General features: G+C 42.5%; 1 protein-coding gene across 1 annotated transcript in view; it reads right to left on the bottom strand.

Annotated features, from left to right (window-relative positions):
- The window catches only part of RXFP2 (relaxin family peptide receptor 2), a 1,146,426-nt gene that overhangs the window by 353,123 nt on the left and 772,894 nt on the right, over nucleotides 1–20,409 (bottom strand). The window contains exon 5 of the mRNA XM_085621667.1: nucleotides 10,581–10,652. Within this exon, the coding sequence (XP_085477793.1) occupies nucleotides 10,581–10,652 (72 nt within the window). The remainder of the gene's footprint in view (nucleotides 1–10,580; nucleotides 10,653–20,409) is intronic.

The following is a 20,409-nucleotide window of genomic DNA, read 5'->3' as shown; positions in this document are numbered from 1 at the left end:
AATATAGTTTATAGCTAAAATTAATGGAATTAGGGCCAGGTGTTGCATAATTTTAATATCTGAGCATATAGTTGAGAAAGCCTTGCCTCATGATTTGGTACCTTATGCCCCAAAATCCTACTAATCCAGACAATGTTAAAGTATTGCAGAGTCGTTTGGGGGCTGCAATTTCATGATGTAATCTGTATTCCGCAGAGAACAGTGTTCATTATGAAAGATGGATTTTTATACCGCTGCATTTTGCACAAGAAAAGCAGCTAACAATATTCCATGTATTTCCTGTACATGTATTTGGTTTAATAATCTCACTTTGGGTAAAAATACGTGTTAGACTACAAAGATTGATGGCATGGTGCTGCCAGTGAATAATCGTCTGTCTTTTTCCAGCTCCTCCCTGGACCTCACCACCGCTGTCCTACCTTTTGCTTGAATGCCACAAAGAAAAGAAAAACACTGGACGGGACAGAAATTTCACGAGACGTAATGTGCAGCTTTCTCATGCTCTAAAAATAAAACATCACTTTATAAAATTTAATGGAGAATGGTAGAGGGCACACTTCGTTCTTTTGGGAAGAAAAATTGATAAAAGCCATAAACTATTGATCAGTAGCGGCTCGTGGAGGGAGTACGGCGGGGCAGTGAGGCGGGGCGGGGAGGGGCAGGGTGGGGATATGTAAACACCGGAATATGGATGAACGGAGGTAAGTACACATTTAAATAATTAAAACGAATTTTGTTGCGTGCACTGCATCGCATTTTGCGATGCAGCACGCGCAAAGGAATTCGTTTTATTAATTTAAATATGTACTTACCTCCGTTCATCCATATTCCAGTGTTTACATTTCCCCACCCTGCCCCTCCCCGCCTCACTGCCCCACCGAACTCCCTCCACGAGCCGCTACTGCTATTGATACATTAGATCCCTTGTTTTTTCTGCATTTGACCAATCATTAACCTCAATTTATGTGGGTCTTTACACTAAAAGATTTCTTTCTACCAAGGGAAAGCCAGACCGCCGTCAGAATTATCCTAGGATATTTTTCTAGATGTAGAGTGTCAGTAGCATGATCCCAAAAATGTTTTTGAAAGGTCTGTATTTAGTCTCCTACAGCAGGGAGTCTAAACGCAGACACTGAACTGTGATGATAAAAAACAAAAAAGACAGTAAGCGGAACCTGTAAGACTGGGAAGATTTTTGCTAAGCACAGAGACAACAGAAAGTTTTCTGGTGGGTACCTGAAGGACAGACATGACTCTTCCTTCAGGTATGCACCCCTATTCATGGAGAACTGACCTTGACTGCTGCTGCTAGAGGCCTGGGGAGCTATTCCTCCAAGAGTAGCTCAAAGAGGCAGAAGATAATTACTACTGGCATTTCTCACACTTCCAGGCTAGTGGAATGTGACTACTATTATTTAAAAGACCCCCACCAAAGATTCTAGTGATGCAAGGCATAGGCTGGCAGGCCCGTCAAAATGGGCAGGGAGAGGCGGAGCGGTCCTCATTCTCCAGGATTTCTAGATTTTAAAGCAATCCTGCTCTATTTAGGTCGAGCATCCAAGAACTCTTGTATATACTTTAGTATTTACTTATATGTGTTTGTACTTTGTGGGCTCTGAAGATTAGCCCTAGGATTTGTCTGCTTCCGCTTCGGAACTTTTGTTTCTGTTCAACTGCCTCTATTTAACTGTCTTGATAGAAAACAACCAGTAGAGGTCAGTAAGATACCAGATTTGCTTTCTGCTTGTACAACTGCCTCTATTTAACTGTCTTGATAGAAAATGACCAGTGAAGGTCGGTAAAATACCAGAATTGCTTTCTGTTGAGGGACTTTCTTTTAAAAAAAATTCTGGCAGCTGCCTCTATTTAACTTTCTTGATAGAAGACAACCAGCAGAGGTCAGTAAAATACCAGAATCACTTTAGCATTCTCTAGATTCCAGTCCATAAGAATTGTCTTCCACGAGCACCCGCAGACAACAATATTTTTTTCAAATCTTGTATTTTCAGTGATATGACCACCAAAGGCGCTGATTTTATATTAAAAACAGGGCTTTGGACTATACAATTTCCCTCTGAAAGGCTTAATTTCTCTCTATGTGATCCCATACATGGTGTGTCTCGCAGTTTGGTGCTTACTTTCCCTCCATGTTAAAGAACAGTAGACGTTTCAGCACCCAGGCTAATGTGCTGCATAGCTAAATACATATAAGGTCCCAAAGTCGAGACTGATTGCATTGCAAATGCATGTTTTAATATATGACTACAACAAGTATCATCATAGCACCGTATTACTTTATTTTGGGAGCAGATGCTGCATTACGTATGTGAAAAATGAACAATATTGTACTGCAAACTCCAAGAATGCGTTTTTCATCTGTTTGAACTTGATGATAGATTTGGACTTTGTATTGCAGACACTCACGCCACCACAAAAAACACACACACACATGTATGTGCATTAACCACTCATGAGGTGTTTACGATTCTGCATAAGGGAATAAAGAGTGGGCACCACTGCACCTTTTTGAAAAATATGGGGTTTTCTTGCGGTTCATGCTGATGTGCTTCCTGGGTAGATGTTCACCAGAACTAGTGTTTTTGTTAGGAAGGATGGCCTTGCTTGCTTGCTATGCTTCTATTGGTGTCTGCTACACGTTAATAACATTTTATGCATTGTGTGCAGCTCGCTATGGTCTGGCTTGACACCGCAGCTGTCAGGCGTCAATTATGTGAGAGCCACCAGAAGAAGGGGTTTGGCTCCGCCCACATGTCAGGAGCCAGGAATACATGTTTTCATTGGGCGCAAGTCACATGCTTCCACCCAAAAAGTGCTTGCCCGTCACACAGCTGTGATAATTTTGTTGATTTATCAAGCTGCCTGAGCTTGAAATTTCCGGTAAGCCTGGGCGTAGTGCGCAGAGCGCAAAACTCCGCAAAGTTACAAAAAATCTTCGCGAAGTTCCGCAAGTGGCAGAGTGTAGTGCGAATTGCTGTTCCCTCTGGTATTCCTCCGTTCGGATAGAAATTCCACCCTAGCGGCAGTTTGAAACTGCAAACCTCTAGTTCGCGAGCGCAAGTGGAGAAAAAACTCTGCTGCACTACGGGAAGCAGAGTTTTCTGCATCACGTGAGCTCCGCGGAGCGCGGAGTGCATACAACTCCACACACTCGGCAAACAAAGCAAGTTCACCGCCCAGGCCTAATTTCAGGGGCACACACCTGACATTCTGATGGCATTAAAGTGTTTTAGATAACCAGATAATGTATGGTGCTTTTATGTGGCAGCAGCACGGTTTGAAGGAGGCCATCTAGGTCTGGCTTTGCAGTGGACCTGCCATGATCTTTTAACCTACACCAATATTATTTTACCGTCCTTTGCTTCAACAAAAATACATCTCCATTCTCATGCTGTCTACTTGTAATACTTCACATTACCATAAAAAATTCCTTTAAAGCCAGACATACTGGCATTGCCAAAGCTTATTCTTTAATGTTAAGCGAACATGTTTGGGTTGGAGTGCACTTTTAAAGCTTACCCGCCTATTTTTTAAAAATGGTTTTCCGTTGGCTCTCCACAGCCTACTCCTGCTTGAATTCCTAGCCTAGCGTATTGCCTTATCAATCGAAAGGAGGTGTACCTACAATGCAAGCTTGCGTGTACTGGCACAGTTGCTCTGTAACCTGTAAGTTTTACACTCAAGCAATGCTATGTGCTGCATGAGTTGTATTCTGTGAATGCCTTTTTTCATAAGCCAAATTGCTATATTATACTACAGGTTTGTCATGCAATTTATTTAATAATAATTGTAAAAAAGGAGGCTCAGTCATTGCAAGCTTGGAGCTACACCATCACCAAGATTAAATTATTACTCATGGCCGACCTCTAGTAATCACTTACTCTCCTTTGGCCACACACAGAGACACTCTCTGGTCTCCACTCACACGTTTTATAAAATCATCTGCAACATCCGGCTTAGGCCATTATCCTTCTACTGAAGATGTTACTAAACCTCCTTGGACATTCCTGTAAAAATGTTTAATTCTTGATTTTTAGATATGACATGCCTTGTTTACACTGTGGTTTATGCTATACTTACACTTTTAATTATTCATGGCAGGTGTTTGCATTACTCATGTGGCCTTTTCATACTCTTCCTTTCTGTTCTCCTTTCTTTTGCTTTTTCCTTTCTCTCCAATATTTTAGTACTTAACTATAATTAGATAGTCATCATTTATATATGGTATTCTCTATCATATTATTGTTTGTTTTTATTCTGAGCCCCATGCGTTGCGAGCACGCTCAGTGTCTATGGGGGAAGCCGCCAGTGTGAGACCATATAGTCTTGAGACTAGTTTGCATAGGGAAGTGCAAGAGTGAATGTACTTGAGCGCAGCATTAGGTTGGGGAGCGAGTGGGAAAGCAGGATTACTACTTTTACATGTGGCCCTTATCTGATAATAGAGAAATTTATCGAGTGATGCTGCACCATCGGGTAGAGTGAGAAACTCGTTATTGGGGTAGAGGTCAGTATTGGTGTGGATGCCCAAATCTGCAGCGTGGCGAGCCATGCGGGCAGTTTGCAGTGAAGAGAATGAGGGATTACTGGCAAGCTCCATTGAAGGTGCAAATGGGTCCTTAGCGCGGGCGTGCCTGCGGAGTCCATCCCAGGCCCAGCGCACACATTCCACTGTGTCGACTTCGACTCGAGGGTTCCTGTGTGGTAAAAACAGTGCTGTCCACAGTGGCCAGGGGGAGGCCAGAGGCGTCTCGACCGCCATGTGTGGATGGAAGGGCATTGGATGTATCCAAAAATGAAGAAAGCTCACTTGGGCTTAAAGTGCATAGAGCCTGAAATCAGGGGCTCCCATTCCGGCGCTGACTAAGGGCAGTGTTAAGACGTAATAGGCAATAGGGGGCTAGAGTCCCGCCCAGATCAGTGTAATAATATTGGAACGTAGTCTTTTGAAAAATTGTAATGTGAGTGGACTGGGGATATTTAAAAATAACTATAGAAATTTTGGGAGCATGACCATTTGAGCAATTGCCGTACGGCCGGCTAATGAGAGGGGAAGGTTTTGCTGAAAGTGTATTTTGATTTCAAGCCAATCCATAGCTTTGCCAAGATTAGACCTCCACAGCTCATCCATATCTCTGCTCAGCAAAATGCCAGGGTATCTGGTGGAACCAGTCACCCAAATGAACGGGTAGTCAGTTGCAAACGGCTTGGTAGCATCTGTGAGGGGGGAGAGGATAGACTGCTCCAGTTAACCTGTACCCTGGAGAGGCAGCAGAAACGGATCACCTCCCTTGTCATGGGAGCTAGGTTTTCCTGCTGTTCCCGAATGTTTATGGTGATAACGTCTGCGTACATCGAGGTCACCAGGGTGCGGGACGAGAAGCTGATGCCCCTCTGGGTGTGGTGCTGGCGCAGCCACGCCTCCAGAGGTTCCATTGCAATTGCGAATAGCCTAGAGGACAGGGGGCAACCATGCCTGGTGCCCCTCGTGATAGCTATGGGTTCGGTAACCTGCCCATTAATACTGATGCTCTATCATATTATTGTTATTGTAATAACTTGTTATTTATTGCTTAATATAGTATTTTAAAAAGGATATCCTCCTGTCACCATGCAAACATTGCCCCTTTCACGCTATCAATTTTCACTTGGAACCCCCACCTCAAAGCTGGTGGTTAACAAAAGCCATCCTAAGGTTCTGTGGAGCACATTTCTATTTCTATGAACAGGAGTGAAAAGGGAAAACGCTGGGAAAAACTTTGTTGTAAACACCGGTTGTTTAGCTACAGACTCAATTCAGTATGCCCACATTTTCTAGGCAATGTTTACCACACTTTCCCGCCACAGCAGTAGTGTTTGGAATACGAGGGAAAAAGGCAAACCACATTTGAGTGTTTTCCTCATATTCTACCCTTGTCAGTGGCATTGTATGGGGTCGATGGACTCTAATACCCTCAAAGAATGTAGCATCACTTGGCTCTGATTAGATGCAGAGGCCCCTCATGCCTCTGGAATCTGTGTCACTGTACCTGATAAAATATTGATTACTATGCCACTGAATCTCTGCTGAAATACCCCAGTTATTGTTAGGTCAGTCTTCTATGTTTTTTGCTCTAGGGTTTTACAAATACGGAGATGCTTTAGCATGGAACAGACATTCACAGTCTCAGTGTGATGCAGTTATTTACTCAATACATGACCAAAATTCATTTTATGAGCACTGCCTGAAGAAGCCTATGGTTAGGTGCAACACCTTAGCTACGCTTGTTTGTCTGTCTGAAGAAGAAAAGAATAAAAAAGAAAATTCAAGCAAGAACCAACTCATCTTGTTTCTCTCACATCTCAGATAAGGATTTGGCTGTAATTACTTTGGAACTTTGGTTGCCTCTCATTCTTGTGGTATAATACTTCTCTGCTGTACCTAACTCCTGCTGTGCAGGCCTTCAGCCACACACTACAGGGGTTTGTGATCCTAGGCCGTGTGTGACCCCAACACCTTCATGGGTCCAAAAGTTCACTCGTACAATGGCATGTCTCAATTTTTTCTTGATGGATTTTTCAGATTCTCTGTCGACCTGCAACTCTGTAGAGGATCTTCAAATAACTGTCAAAGTATCACACTAATTAACACCCGAAATCTCATAAAGCCAAGCAAAGATATAAGTCCAATTAAAGTTTTCGTTTGATGCCAAGTTTTGTCTAATTCCATTCAACGGATTTTGCTGTAATTGAGAGCAAAGTTTCCTATGGGAGTTAAATGAAAAATGCTCATCTTTTGATTCCCCTTTAACTTTTTCCCACTTTGATGGATCAGGACAAAACTTGAAACTTGATATTCCTAAAACACTATTGCTTTTGGGTTAAAAAGTTTCAAGCATATTTGACAAATGGAAATAAAGTCATGAGCACTGCAATGATCAAATTTTTAATGGGAAGTAAGGCCTAACTACAACTGCAGTGTCTCTATCACAGAGTGTAATTTACACACACACATATACACACATATGTGTGCATGTGTATATATATATATATAGATAGATAGATAGATAGATAGATAGATAGATAGATAGATAGATAGATAGATAGATAGATAGATAGATAGATAGATAGATAGATAGATAGATAGATAGATAGATAGATAGATAGATAGATAGATAGATAGATAGATAGATAGATAGATAGATAGATAGATAGATAGAGATAGATATAGTGGAAGATTCAGTGCTTTTATTGCAGAGCTACAGATACCATATTTTATTAAAAAAAGCAACACTCTAACCTTCATCAACAGTCTTATATTAAGTGACTTCAAAAACTGATTAGTAGCAACAGTAATGGGGAATTCTAGTCAAAATAGAAGTGGCCTAGGTAAAATAGGAATTTCTTATCCTATATGTATAGCATCCCAACTGTTGATAGATACTTTCATTGATATAATGTATTTCCACAGGTTAATGCAAAACTGCATGAGATCTTAACTATAGACCACGTGTCATACCTTCCTGATGTCATCTAGGAGACTACACAGCTACTACAGCTTTGGTAGCATGATATCATTATAACTTTACCATAGAGTTCACAGCCTATTGACCTGGGTATCTTGTTTCTCATTCATACAATGTCAATCAAATTCCAGAATACAGCAGGGCTCTACATTCTTCTCAATGACCTTTGATCTCATTCTATCATCTTGTCCCTTAAGGCTTTAGACTTTCATATTTTAGATATTTGTATCTCATCTATTATGATCCACTATGACTAGACTACTTCTTTTCCACACTGCAGTTCAGTTAACTATATAAAAACAGAGGTGACCCAGACTTAATCCGGGACAAGGTTATAGGTGAATCAGTTATCACCATTCAAACACGCTAGTAGAAATTGCCAGTCTTTAACTTTTACAGTACTTTCAATTTTATTATTTTGAACAAATAAATATTATCACAAAATTGTAAGTGTGATATCATATCCAGACAGTCCAAAACAGAAAAGAGGTGTAAGTAGATATGTATTACATAAACATATATTAATTACCAAGAGAAGGGAGGGAAATAATCTCTTTCAATCTTACAAACACATACACAAAACAGTACTCAGGACAAATTGAACAAAATCTCTCTAATCAGTAATGGGTATTTTTTAAAAATATCAATTTTGGGGATGAAAGCCCTGACCCACTCTAAGGGTGGCATGCTTCATCATAGGGTTACTCCTTTACTAGGACTGTTGGAAGTGAATGATTAGTGTGACTACCAATACAATAAGTTTCAGTTTGAATGAAACACAACCTATCAACATTCTGACTTACAGGTTCTAATGAATAGCAACTAGATTGTCTTAATTTACTGAAATGGTTTAGGTCCTGAAGAAAGCCTGTTGCAATTCTTTTGGAATTACACAGGATGAAACTTGTCAACCTTTTTGCAGGTTTGAAAATGTTCACTGTTCCTACACACTGGAAACAAGAATACAGTTATACTTTTAGTAGTAGATAGTCCTTCACATCTATTGTTTACTCCCTGTTTTCCCATTTAGAACACCCATACCAGGGAGAAACCTACAGAGACATCAAGAGCTCCCCTGACCTCCAGGATAGTTACCCGCATTGGTAATCAAAAAAATCAATATACAGGAGGATCCTTGTGATCAACAAGAGTAACACTTGAAAATGTGACTGAAGTCTATTGTATGAAAGAAAAGCTTATTAAATAATTATAAAAATGTTGTAAATATAAGGCACTTGCATCCTGTTTGTACTAATGCTAATGACTTACATCCCAAAATGTGGATGTTTTATTAGAAATTTAAAAATGGTGACCTTGAATTAACATATGAATGAATGTAGATTTCTAGAGAGCTACAATGTCCTAAAGGCATCCCGTCACTAATAGTCGTTACAACCAAAATGAGAGGAAACAAGACATTTCTGAGATGAAGCTAAAGCTGGACTTTGCTGGACAATAGCCTTCAATTTGTGAAACGTGTTTGCCAAGAACATCTCGTGTAGAATCTGTAATTGTCCTACCCAAGATAAAATGCATTTACTCTTTTTTTCCAAGTGTGAATGTTCACAGAAACAGATATTTATCACTATTAATTTAAAAATAAAATGCACATAAAATTCTGGGAAATGTAAAATTATTTATAAAGAATTGTTATCCATCATTTATTTATTTAAAATTATGTTTCTGCTTTTAAATTACCTTATATCTGTACCACAAGTATCTGTGTGAATTCACATAATAAATAAAAATGTGAGTTTCTCTTTGGGTAGTTCTGCATGTTACAAAGCAAAGTTACTATTGCGTTCATTGCCATTTTAAATAACAATTTACAAATAGGTAAAATCCATTCTACTATTGCATAGATCAATGGGTCCCTCCTAGTATTTACAATAAGCATAAATGTTAATCAAGAGATTCTGTAACCTTGACGGGTAGACCTTAGGAGTAGAAAAACTTGAATTGGGTTGAACTGAGAACATTTACTAAAAGATCTTGCAACACAGTGCAGCAACCAAAGTTGCTTTGTTGCATTGCATGAGAGGGGGAGGAAAGGACAGCACCACATCTACAGAGATATGGTGTTGTCCTGCTTTCTTCCCGGCGCTGGCACACAGTTGGGCTGCCTAATGCTAGACATACACCATTGAACATTAGTACACGGGTGTAGGCATGATGGCCAGTATACGTTTTGTACTGGAAGGGTACATTCCCATAACAAAATACTAAGCTTAGACTAACTTTTAAACTTTTCCTACTTTGCATGTGTGCTGTACACCGCAGCACACATGCAAAGCTGGAAAAGATTAGAGAAATAAAAGCATTTCTCCTCTATGGCGCTAATGTCAAAATGTTGTTTTTTTTTTTAGGCAAAAGCCTGTCTAGTTTTTCTATTAGATAGCGTCTACATCTAAACCCATGGTTGGTTGCATGGGAACAACATTGTACCACCCGTGGACCAGTCCCTTGCCGCTAAGTAATACAAAGCAGCGTTAGACTATGGTTTATACTACTTTCCAGTGACTTTCCAGCGTAAAACATACTTTTGATCCTCTAACTCTTCTCCATCTCCTTTTGGCTTATATTCAATCCTGAAACCTTTTATTATTGGGTTTTTCCTTTACCGAGCCTGAAAGGAATTGTCCACCACTGTTTTTAAATCAAGACCATCAAGTAAAACAATCCACTCATAATTTATAAGCGATGGCCTTGTAACGGTATGTTAGTATTATTATCGTTCACTCCCTACTTTACCACTTACAGCAACAAGACAAATATTTTCTGAAAATAATGAATGGTTATATTTGCAATTCGATATAAGATTTTTGCATCTTCATTAAATATGCTATTGGTACGTTATAGGAAGCAACAATGGGCAGAGAAGGAGTATACATTGTTTCGATAATTTAGTTTTCTTTACAATACCCGTTACAGTCACTCTCAAAAGATGTAGTTATTCTGTACACTGATTGCTGGTGTGGACTAAAATATTTTGATGATTCATTTTTATATTAAAGACATTATGCAATCACAATTTTAAGTCATTAAGTGCACACTTACAGTTTTTTTAAATCTTTATACCTGATGAAAGCCTCTTCTGGAAGAACCCGGATCTTGTTTTTTTTAAGTGACCTAAGAAAAAAACATGAAAGAAAGTGTTTCAGTAATTGTAGAAGAAGACAATGAAAAATAGTGCCTGGTTAAATTGGTATTCCCAGACGTGGGACCCGTGCTCACTACGCCACTGGAGTCAAGCTATCCTGGCTGATGACGGCTGATAGCCAGAAACCGGTCCTAGGATGCTTGATTCTGGTCCAGGGAAGACATGGCTTGGCAGTTCGGGCTGGACTGTTCCCATGAGGCACAGGGTCAAGACTGATTTGCATATGGCCATGTCTGAACTGGGGTGGCGTAGTGGGCAAAAGAACGATGGATTTAACCCAGATCTCTTGACTGGGGGAGAATGTCTGCATTGTCAGCATTCCGTCCATCATTTGTTTGTTGTAACGCTGGTTAAATTATTTAACATATGCATCCCACAAGCTCTGTTTTCTTTTTAGGTTAGGTTTTCAGTGCTTGATTTGTAAAAAAAAAATACTAAGTTCCAGGGCCCTTCTTAGGACAAGTGTGACAAATCCGACTATTCAAGGACACCCAAGCCTATAGGAATGACATGGGTGGCAGGTATTACTATTCATTTTCAATCTATATTGAAATTTTAAACACTGTTGTTGCGCCCATCTCAAAAATTAAACAGACAGCAACAAAATGTGGTGGACTGTCAGTGCCAATGTTGACAATTAAGTGCAAGTGCCGAGCACCGGAAAAGACTGGTTCAAATTAAGCTTTGGTTTAAATGGATGGTGCAAACAGGCATGCATATACACCAAAGCCCAATGGATAAATGTAGCCTGTGTAGGTGAATTAGTATTTTGTTTTATTTTTTTCCCCAGAATTTATTTCCTTTCAGACCATGAATTGCTGGTATCTGGACCCCTAGGCAGTGAAGACCTGCTAAACAGTTCCACCCTGCATGTACCTTTCCCTCCAACATATCAGCTATTTTATACTTTATTATACTCCTTTCCCTCAAACTCGCTAAATATGCACATAGATAGCGCAAGGTAGTGAAAAGCAACATTTAAAACGTGAGCCTTCTGCAAATGTTTTCGCCATTAACGTTGGAAGCAAACGCTGGATGACTACAGGAAAGGCCTGCACATTCGAAGTAAACACCAAGGTGCCGATTAGGATCCTGGAGAAACCGGGTACGAACCGTCGGACGGAGGCTTTTCTCCGTCCGACTCGTACCCGGTTGTAAAACTTTACAAACATGCAAGTACGATTCGCACGGAAACACTATTTCCGTACGATTCGTACAAAACACCAACCGAGGAAAATAAACATACAAATGACATCCGGAAAAGCGCCGACGTGACGTCGGGATGTATGCAGCCTGCGTTCCACGAACCAGGAGTACAATTCGAACCGACAGCAGTCAGGACGGCAATATTTTTATGGCACCCAAAAAGTGCCGGAAAAGCTAAGTATGCCGCGATGCCAGCGGAATAGGGGGCCCGGTACGCGCCGTACCCCCCCAGCCCCTGCATGTACGCGCCGTACCCCCCCAGCCCCCGCATGTACGGACCGTACCCCCACCCGTGTATGTACACCAGTGTAGGTACGCACCGTACCCCCACCCGTGTATGTACGGCGCGAACCCCCAGCGCTATGCACTGGGGGTTCGCGCCGTACATACACGGGTGGGGGTACGGTCCGTACCTACACGGGTGGGGGTTCGGGGCGTACCTACACTGGTGTACATACACGGGTGGGGGTACGGTCCGTACCTACACGGGTGGGGGTTCGGGGAGTACCTACACTGGTGTACATACACGGGTGGGGGTACGGTCCGTACGTACGGGGTGTACTTGCACGGGTGGGGGTTCGGCACGTACATACGGGGGCTGGGGGGGTGTTCGGTGCGTATGCGGGCACATGTCTCCATGGTTGCTATGGGAGTTCGGTGCGGACGGTGTTTTTTCCATACGGTTGTAACATCGGACGCACGGGATGGATCGTACTTGCGCGGTCGGACTTCACTTTTCACATTTGTATGGTAAATCGTCCGGGGACGTGTCAGACACATTTTCCGACCCGAGGACGTGTGGGGAATTATTCCCAATGCGATTCGTATGGACTTTATCCCATGCGAATCGTACTTGGCAGTTTGTACGGCACTTGTACGATTCGTACGGTAAAAAGACCGGATACGAGTCGTACTGGGATATTTTTTCCAGGATCCTAATCGGCACCCAAGCTGTGCTTGTACGGTAAATGGCAAGCATACTACTTTGTAAGTCAGCGGTAAGTTTGCATTTAAACATTATGCAAAGTTTCATAGTGGTCAAGTTTGTAAAATTAAATGTTTGCTCTATCTGCAGGTTCAGGATCAGACCAGAATAGGCCTGTTTCCTATAGTGACCGCGAACAAGACAATTGGGGAGTTTTTGTTGGTGTCCTGATTGGAAGTGGGGAAATGCCTTTTTTCCCACTGAAACCCATGGCCCAGGATTCAGGAAGAATCCCTGGAATTTTGAGGGGTTTCATGCATCAAAGAAGACGATACAGAACCAAGTTGGAAGAACTGGCAGTTTCTTTCATCTAGTTACAAAAAAGGCATAATTTTCTCAAAAGCTAGGCGGCATGTTAACAAGGGCCAGCAATAATTATCGCTGGCCCCACATAGTGGTAGAAATATTATCGCCTGCTATCGCTGAAAATTATCGCCATGATAACGCTATATTAACAATACATAGCGCTATGGCGATAATATTTCAGCGATAGCGGTGTTTACCATGGAACATCGCTGGTTTTCCAGCGATGTATTTTCCAGCGATGTTCCATGAAAAACATTGCTGATACGACCCTGTGGTCGTATCAGCATAATCCACCTACCATTATTAGTATGCCTTAGTCTGGAATTCAACAGATGTTAAATTCCAGCATTGAGGCCGAGGTAGCGCGATTTTTTTCATCGCTGCACCTCCTTGTTAATATCGCAAAGCTGCCTTCGCGATATTTTGATGTGTTGTTTTCACAGCCACGCATTCTTTGTATCTCATTAGCGATGCGAGGCAAGGCTGTGAAAAAACAGGCTCTACATCAAAGAAACTCGCGCTAGCGTGTCCTTGATGATATTGCGATATAATTATCACCGCTTATCGCCCGAAAACGGACGCTAAAGTGGTGATAATTATATCGCCAGCCCTTGCTAATATGCCCCTATGATCTTTAAGAAGTTTAGTTTAAAAACGATTCTCTTTAAGAACCACTTCCTGTGGGGCATAGCGTTGTTCCATTACTAACAATAACCCGTTGTGTCTTTTTTGTTAGAATAAGTTATCTGACTGGCATGTTTATGTATGCAATTCCAAAGAACACTTTTGACTGAAAAATCATCCCAATCTAAAATAAAATAAAACACATTGGTCCCTCTGCCAGATTTACATTTTGAACCCCGTTTTAATAATCAAAAATCAGTATTTTGTTACATAACTATTATGTTGTTGTGATATTGCTCTTCAACCACCACATATTAGCAGAACAATGTTCTCTGTGACATCCTCTATATCATATCTGAAATTAAGTTTCCCTTTCTTCCTTCTTGGTGTCAGAAACTGTTGATAGGCCAAGATGTTTTGTGAGATAGAAATGTAAACAAAAAAGTGGTGAATATTTAGTCGGCTTCCAGGCAAATAGTGATATTTCACTGCTAATTAACGAGCTGCTAGCTTACATACTGGTTAGCTGGGAGATGCGCAAGTTCCAAAGAAATGTCACTCTTTACCCAATGACCGTCTAAGCAGCACACATTATATACTATTTGTGCAATGTTTGGGCAAATAGCAAAGAAACTCATAGACCAGCCACAGAAAAGTCTGCATTCGCTATTGTCTATAAGTAGGTGAGATTATGCACTATGTGGCAGGCAGCCGGGACATAGCAAAGGAACCTACCGGTTCAGCTAGCCAAAAGGTAATAGGCAGAGTTTCAACCCTTTTTCAACGTGGCCAGCCAAGTAGATGGATACTACCTTTTGTCAATCTGCTGTGAGTTAGAAGAGGTTTAGGGCCTGATTTAGATGTTGGCGGAGTATCCTTACCTCCAACATTATGGCCCGCCCACCAGATTTAAATTAGGGTGGACCATAGGTATGGCTAAGGTGGTGACTACTCCATCACTGCATTCACCCCCATAGCCAAACATGTTTCTGACGGCACAACACAGTAAGGGCCGTCAGAGAAATGGCTATGTCTGCCCACCCAATCAGGGTTCCACGCAAACCATGGTGGTGAGGGACAGTAAAATGCTAATAATGCATGGTGAGAGGAGGATTACATTTTGTATTTTCAAAAAGAAAATCCTGTTTCGGGATTTTCTTTTTGAAAATAAAAATAGAAAAACTGTTTTGTGTGTGGCATGCAGACGCAGCCCTGCACCTAACAGTGAAATGCATTGGCAGGAATTGATGTTTCTGCCTGTGCATTATAAATGACTGCCTGCTTGGCTCTCATTTATACATTTGGTGGATGGTTCCTCCGCCAGGGAGACACAGTAGTTTACTCAGTCCTCCTGGTGGAACAACGGGCTGTCCACCAAATAATAAATCAGGACCTTAGGGGCTGATTATGATGGCGGGTGGACATCAGTCCGCCCGCCACCATAAAGGTGATTGCATCGTGGCCTTTTACCATTGTGGACGGTGCTGCTGGCTGCAGGACTGTCCGCAATGGTAAAAGGCATGCACAGCATTTCCCTGCACCACGTGGCAGGCACCACGGGGTGCCTGGCACTTGGTGCAGGGAACTGCAGGGGGTACCATGGGTACCCCCAAGTGCATCCCCCCACCCCACACCCCCAGGGGCCCGCAACAGGCCCCCCAAGCCACTCCCCGCCAGCCTTTCCATGGCGGCATCGCCACCATGGAAAGGCCTTTAACCAACCCACATCATAATAAGGCTGGCGGTGCCTGCTAGGCACAGCCACCATGTTACTGTCCCAGCTCTGCCTGGCCGGCAATCGTAACGATTGCCAACTGGCGGAAAAGCAGCGGATGGGCTTTTTGTCTGCTGCGATAGCCACCACCATCATAATATGGCGGGGGTATTTCACTATAGGATGGCGTAACGATCGTTACGCCATCCTAATGAGCCCCTTAGTTCTGTTTAGTTGCCTCCCAGTAGAAGCTTCTATACTGTTTGCTTAATTCCCGGCTCCAATTTTTGTACTACATGAAATGCGGTATTCTTATCCACAACTTTCTCAGTGAGCAATGTTTCCTCCCCAGTATGTTTTTTGAGAGAATCACTATGCAACATCGTGATTTTCTGAAGTGTTTTTCATCCACAAACTGTGATTTGTGGACTATTTCTATTCTACTCTTTTAAAAAAGAAAAATATATCTTTTGTTTAGATACATTTAAAAAATAAATTCAAGTTACTTTGCTACTGTGCGCTTATTAGTATTTCCTACATCTGTAAATGGTTTTCTGCAGCCTTTAGACTTGTGATCATCATCTTTTTACTTTTTAAGTCACTGTTTCTCTAATTGTTGCACTGTGGTGATATGCATAAGCCCTATTCTACCCCATTGAGTCCTTCAATTGCTATTAATTCTTTATAGCATGAGATGCCAGTAGAACATTTTAGCAGCATTCAGGAATCTGAAGAGGTGCACATACCCTACCTATGCGAGTAGCCAAATGGGGAGAGGAAAAAAAATATGAATATGTGGGTTTCGCTAGTGAATAACGTCTGCTGATGATGGCTGCTAATTAGCTTAATATGCCTAGGAGAGCTTGCCAATTCAACATGTATAATACATGTGGCACAATTGACTTTGGTATAGTAATAGTTTATGACATTTTGGTCACGTGCAAACATGGAACGTTGAGCAAGGCATGAAACATAAATTCTTCGCACAGAAAGAGATAATCATATCTGTAGTAGTTTGTAGGCTTTTATATTGATTTCATGTTATATTTTCAATTCTTGTTTAGGTATGTATTCATGTATCATGTTTAAGATTTCTATAATCTACACGTTGAGATTAAGATAGTCTCCAACCTTCTCCCCCATCTTAATGCAGAACAAGGCACAGCTCATTCCTCCCTATCCACTCTGGAATGTGTCTACAAATGCCCCTGGAAAAAGGGCCTCAAGCTGTGCCGGGCGTCATCTCCACTCCTCTCTCATAAATCTCCTCCCCTCCTGTAGGCTTTGAACTGTGTTATTTCTTTTCTTTCTCCCCAACCCAGTTCCATGCTCCTACACGCAGAGTGCATAGAAATTGTAGCAAAACGCCTTTCTTTCGTCCTCAAGATAACGTTAAATGATGGAAAAGTATTGTGTATGCGCATGCGGACTGAGATTTTCTTTGTTTAACCCAATGTACAAATTCCACACCTTTTAGCCTTGCATGTCAGAGCCCAGCCAACTGAACACACTGAATGGTGTTAAGCTGATTGCTATTAAATATACTATATTTTTCTCTTGGTGTTAGCCGTTCATATATGTTGCTGCCTTTACTCTGTATCCTGGCTATGAAGTACCTTTTGACTTAGAAAGTGGTAGGTAGTAGACTAGTCCCCTGATCGTACCTTTTCTCCAGTGAGGAGAGAAGGACCACCATGTTCCTTGAGAAGAATTTAGTAAAGCTTTCTGTTGTAATGTACCTTTTACTCAATGCACCCTCCCTAGATACCAAAGACAGCTCCTGAGGCGGAAGCCGGGAGCCTTGAGCGTTGTTGAGAGATTTTGTATTGCTGCCAAAATTGTTAGTGTGCCAAATTGTTTTATCTGTGAATTTTAACTGTGTGTAGCCTTACCTTGCGCACTCCCCTGAAAGCGAACTTGCTGTTCTCACAGCACTGCTGATTGGACGTTGCTGCGGGTGTAACCATCCCCGTGCCGCCAATCACGCAGACAGGGAGGCAACGCCCACCGCCACGAGGACACGCCCCCTCTAGTGGCATTTAAAATCGCGCCAGAATCCAAGCTCGCTAGATACCAAAGACAGCTCCTGAGGCGGAAGCCGGGAGCCTTGAGCGTTGTTGAGAGATTTTGTATTGCTGCCAAAATTGTTAGTGTGCCAAATTGTTTTATCTGTGAATTTTAACTGTGTGTAGCCTTACCTTGCGCACTCCCCTGAAAGCGAACTTGCCGTTCTCACAGCACTGCTGATTCGACGTTGCTGCGGGTGTAACCATCCCCGTGCCGCCAATCACGCAGACAGGGAGGCAACGCCCACCGCCACGAGGACACGCCCCCTCCCTCCCCTTATAAAACATGTGCCTGGGCCGGACGCGCAGCGGACGTGCGCAGCGGGCGCGCCGCTGGCGTGCCGAAGGCAAGCCCGTCTGCGCCCGTCCGCGACCGACCGGGACTAGGGGCTACCCCCCCTGCCGGCCCGGATTCAGCAGCGTCCATACCCACTCGCTACTCTCGTAGTGATTTGCTAGCCTTGCACGACAGTAGCAAGGGCATACAATCACACCTATGCACTAAAATGGGGCCAGGACTTTCGTATGGACCATTTTCTTGCCGCGCCTGTCGTTGGTCCAGCATGGGTCCAACTTCATCTAGAAACCACGCTAATCATGACGAAAACCATACGACTCTGAATTGTTTGTATTTTAACGCTAGATCTCTACCCAAGCATGCCCTGGATATCTGGGATTTACTTACAGCAAAAGCCCCGGACCTAGTTTTCATTACCGAGACCTGGTTATCCGAAACTAATGTCCCAGATTTAGCAAATGCCCTCCCCCCCAATTATAAAATCATCTCACAAGACAGACTTGGGAAAAGAGGTGGGGGAGTTGCTGTGATATTCAGGGAACAACTAACTTGCCTAGTGGAACCCATAACTGCCCACATTGAACATCAGATCTTGCCCTTTAAAGTACTTCACGAGGGTTTCACTATCTTAGCTGGTGCCGTTATTTACAACCCTCCCGGACAACAAGCTACTCTCGGTGCAAAATTACTGAATCAATTATCGCCACTTTGTTTGACACACAAAAATTATTTAATAATTGGCGACTTCAACATCCATTACGAAAATACTGACTCCCCGATTGTCTCCCAGTTTGAATACGACATGGGTATTCTCAATCTTAAACAGTGGGTAGTGGGCCCCACTCACATAGCTGGCCATACGCTAGATTTACTTTTCACTAATTTTGAATCCACCAGCATAAGAGAGATTAAACCTCTGCCCTGGACAGATCATTTCCTCATCACCTTTTCACTGGGCCTTCTCGCTAAACCTCTGAAACCTAAGGCTGTTTCTTACATTTCCAAACGAGCCTGGAAGCTGATTAATGAATCCAGCTTTGAGAAACACTTCCAAGTGGCCAATGTCAAAACATCGGAAAATTCATCTGTTTGCGATGATGCTGCCCTACTGGAGGTCGAAATATCACAAACCTTAAATAAATTAGCCCCAATACGGGAATCCAGAAAAAAACCTTCAACAAAGAAATGGTATACCCCCTATTTAAAAAACCTCAAAAAGGAATGCCAAAAAACGGAACATTTATGGAGACAATCTAAAGATAATGAAACAAGACTAACCTACGTTCACAAACGAAAACAGTATATTCTTGCAATTAAAAACACAAAAAAGGATTACTTTACCAAGCGCATCCAAGAAAATAACAACTCAGCGAAAGAGTTGTTCAGGATAGTGAAGGAGCTTAGTAAACCACCTAGCACTTCACAAACCCTCGCTCCTTCGGCTGAGGTTTGTGAGCGTATCAATATATTCTTTTCTGAAAAAATTAAGAAAATATACTCTTCCTTTACCCCTCAAGATACCCATAACAATTCAGATAACTTATCCAAAATCATGATGTCTCCAGAAACATCTATAGTCTTACCAGACTCAGGAAACACACCTCGGCTAACCAGCTTTGCACCATTCTCAGAAGCTGAGGTTCTAGCAGTCCTAAACACGGTTAAATCAGGTTCACCCTCAGATCCCTGTCCTCGCTTTGTGTTCGCAGAAATCGCGTCTACACTTTGTCCTGTGATCACTCGACTCTTTAATAAATCACTTACCACTGCCACTTTTCCCGCTGCCTGGAAGCACGCCTCCGTGACCCCACTATTGAAAAAAGCTGGGTCCGATATTTTCAATCCTGAAAACTACAGACCAATTTCCCAGCTCCCCTACCTCTCCAAGGCTTTGGAGAAATTGGTAAATAAACAACTGACTAAATACCTGGAAGACAATTCCCTTTTAGATATCTCCCAGACCGGCTTTAGAGCCAATAACAGTACCGAGACAACGCTGCTGGCAGTATCAGACAGTATCAGATCCTCCACCGATCAAGGTGGAGCAGTAGCACTGATACTGCTGGATCTGTCAGCGGCGTTTGACACGGTATCACACAAATGTCTGCTGAACATACTCGGGGAAAAAGGAGTTCAATCCACAGCGTTGAAATGGATACATTCTTTCCTGAGCAACCGCACCCAGGCAGTACACATGGGCCAATTCCACTCAAGGCCCAATCCCATCGACTGCGGGGTTCCTCAGGGCGCCTCACTAAGCCCCACCCTTTTCAATGTCTATGTATCATCTCTTGCGGACATTGGAAGGAAGTGGGGTATTGGAATCTGCTCTTATGCGGATGACACGCAGTTGATGGTGACGATGGATGAGAGACCAGAAACCTGCAAAAGCAATCTACACGACTGTCTCTCTGAAATGGCACGATGGATGCACGATCACTGTTTAAAGCTGAATGCAGGCAAAACAGAGATTCTTTTGTTCGGAGGCGCTAAACGTATGTGGGATGATACCTGGTGGCCACCCTCA

The sequence above is a fragment of the Triturus cristatus genome, chromosome 8, assembly GCF_964204655.1.
Source record: "Triturus cristatus chromosome 8, aTriCri1.1, whole genome shotgun sequence".
Taxonomy (NCBI): Eukaryota; Metazoa; Chordata; class Amphibia; order Caudata; family Salamandridae; genus Triturus; species Triturus cristatus.
This window is presented reverse-complemented; position numbering and strand designations above follow the sequence as displayed.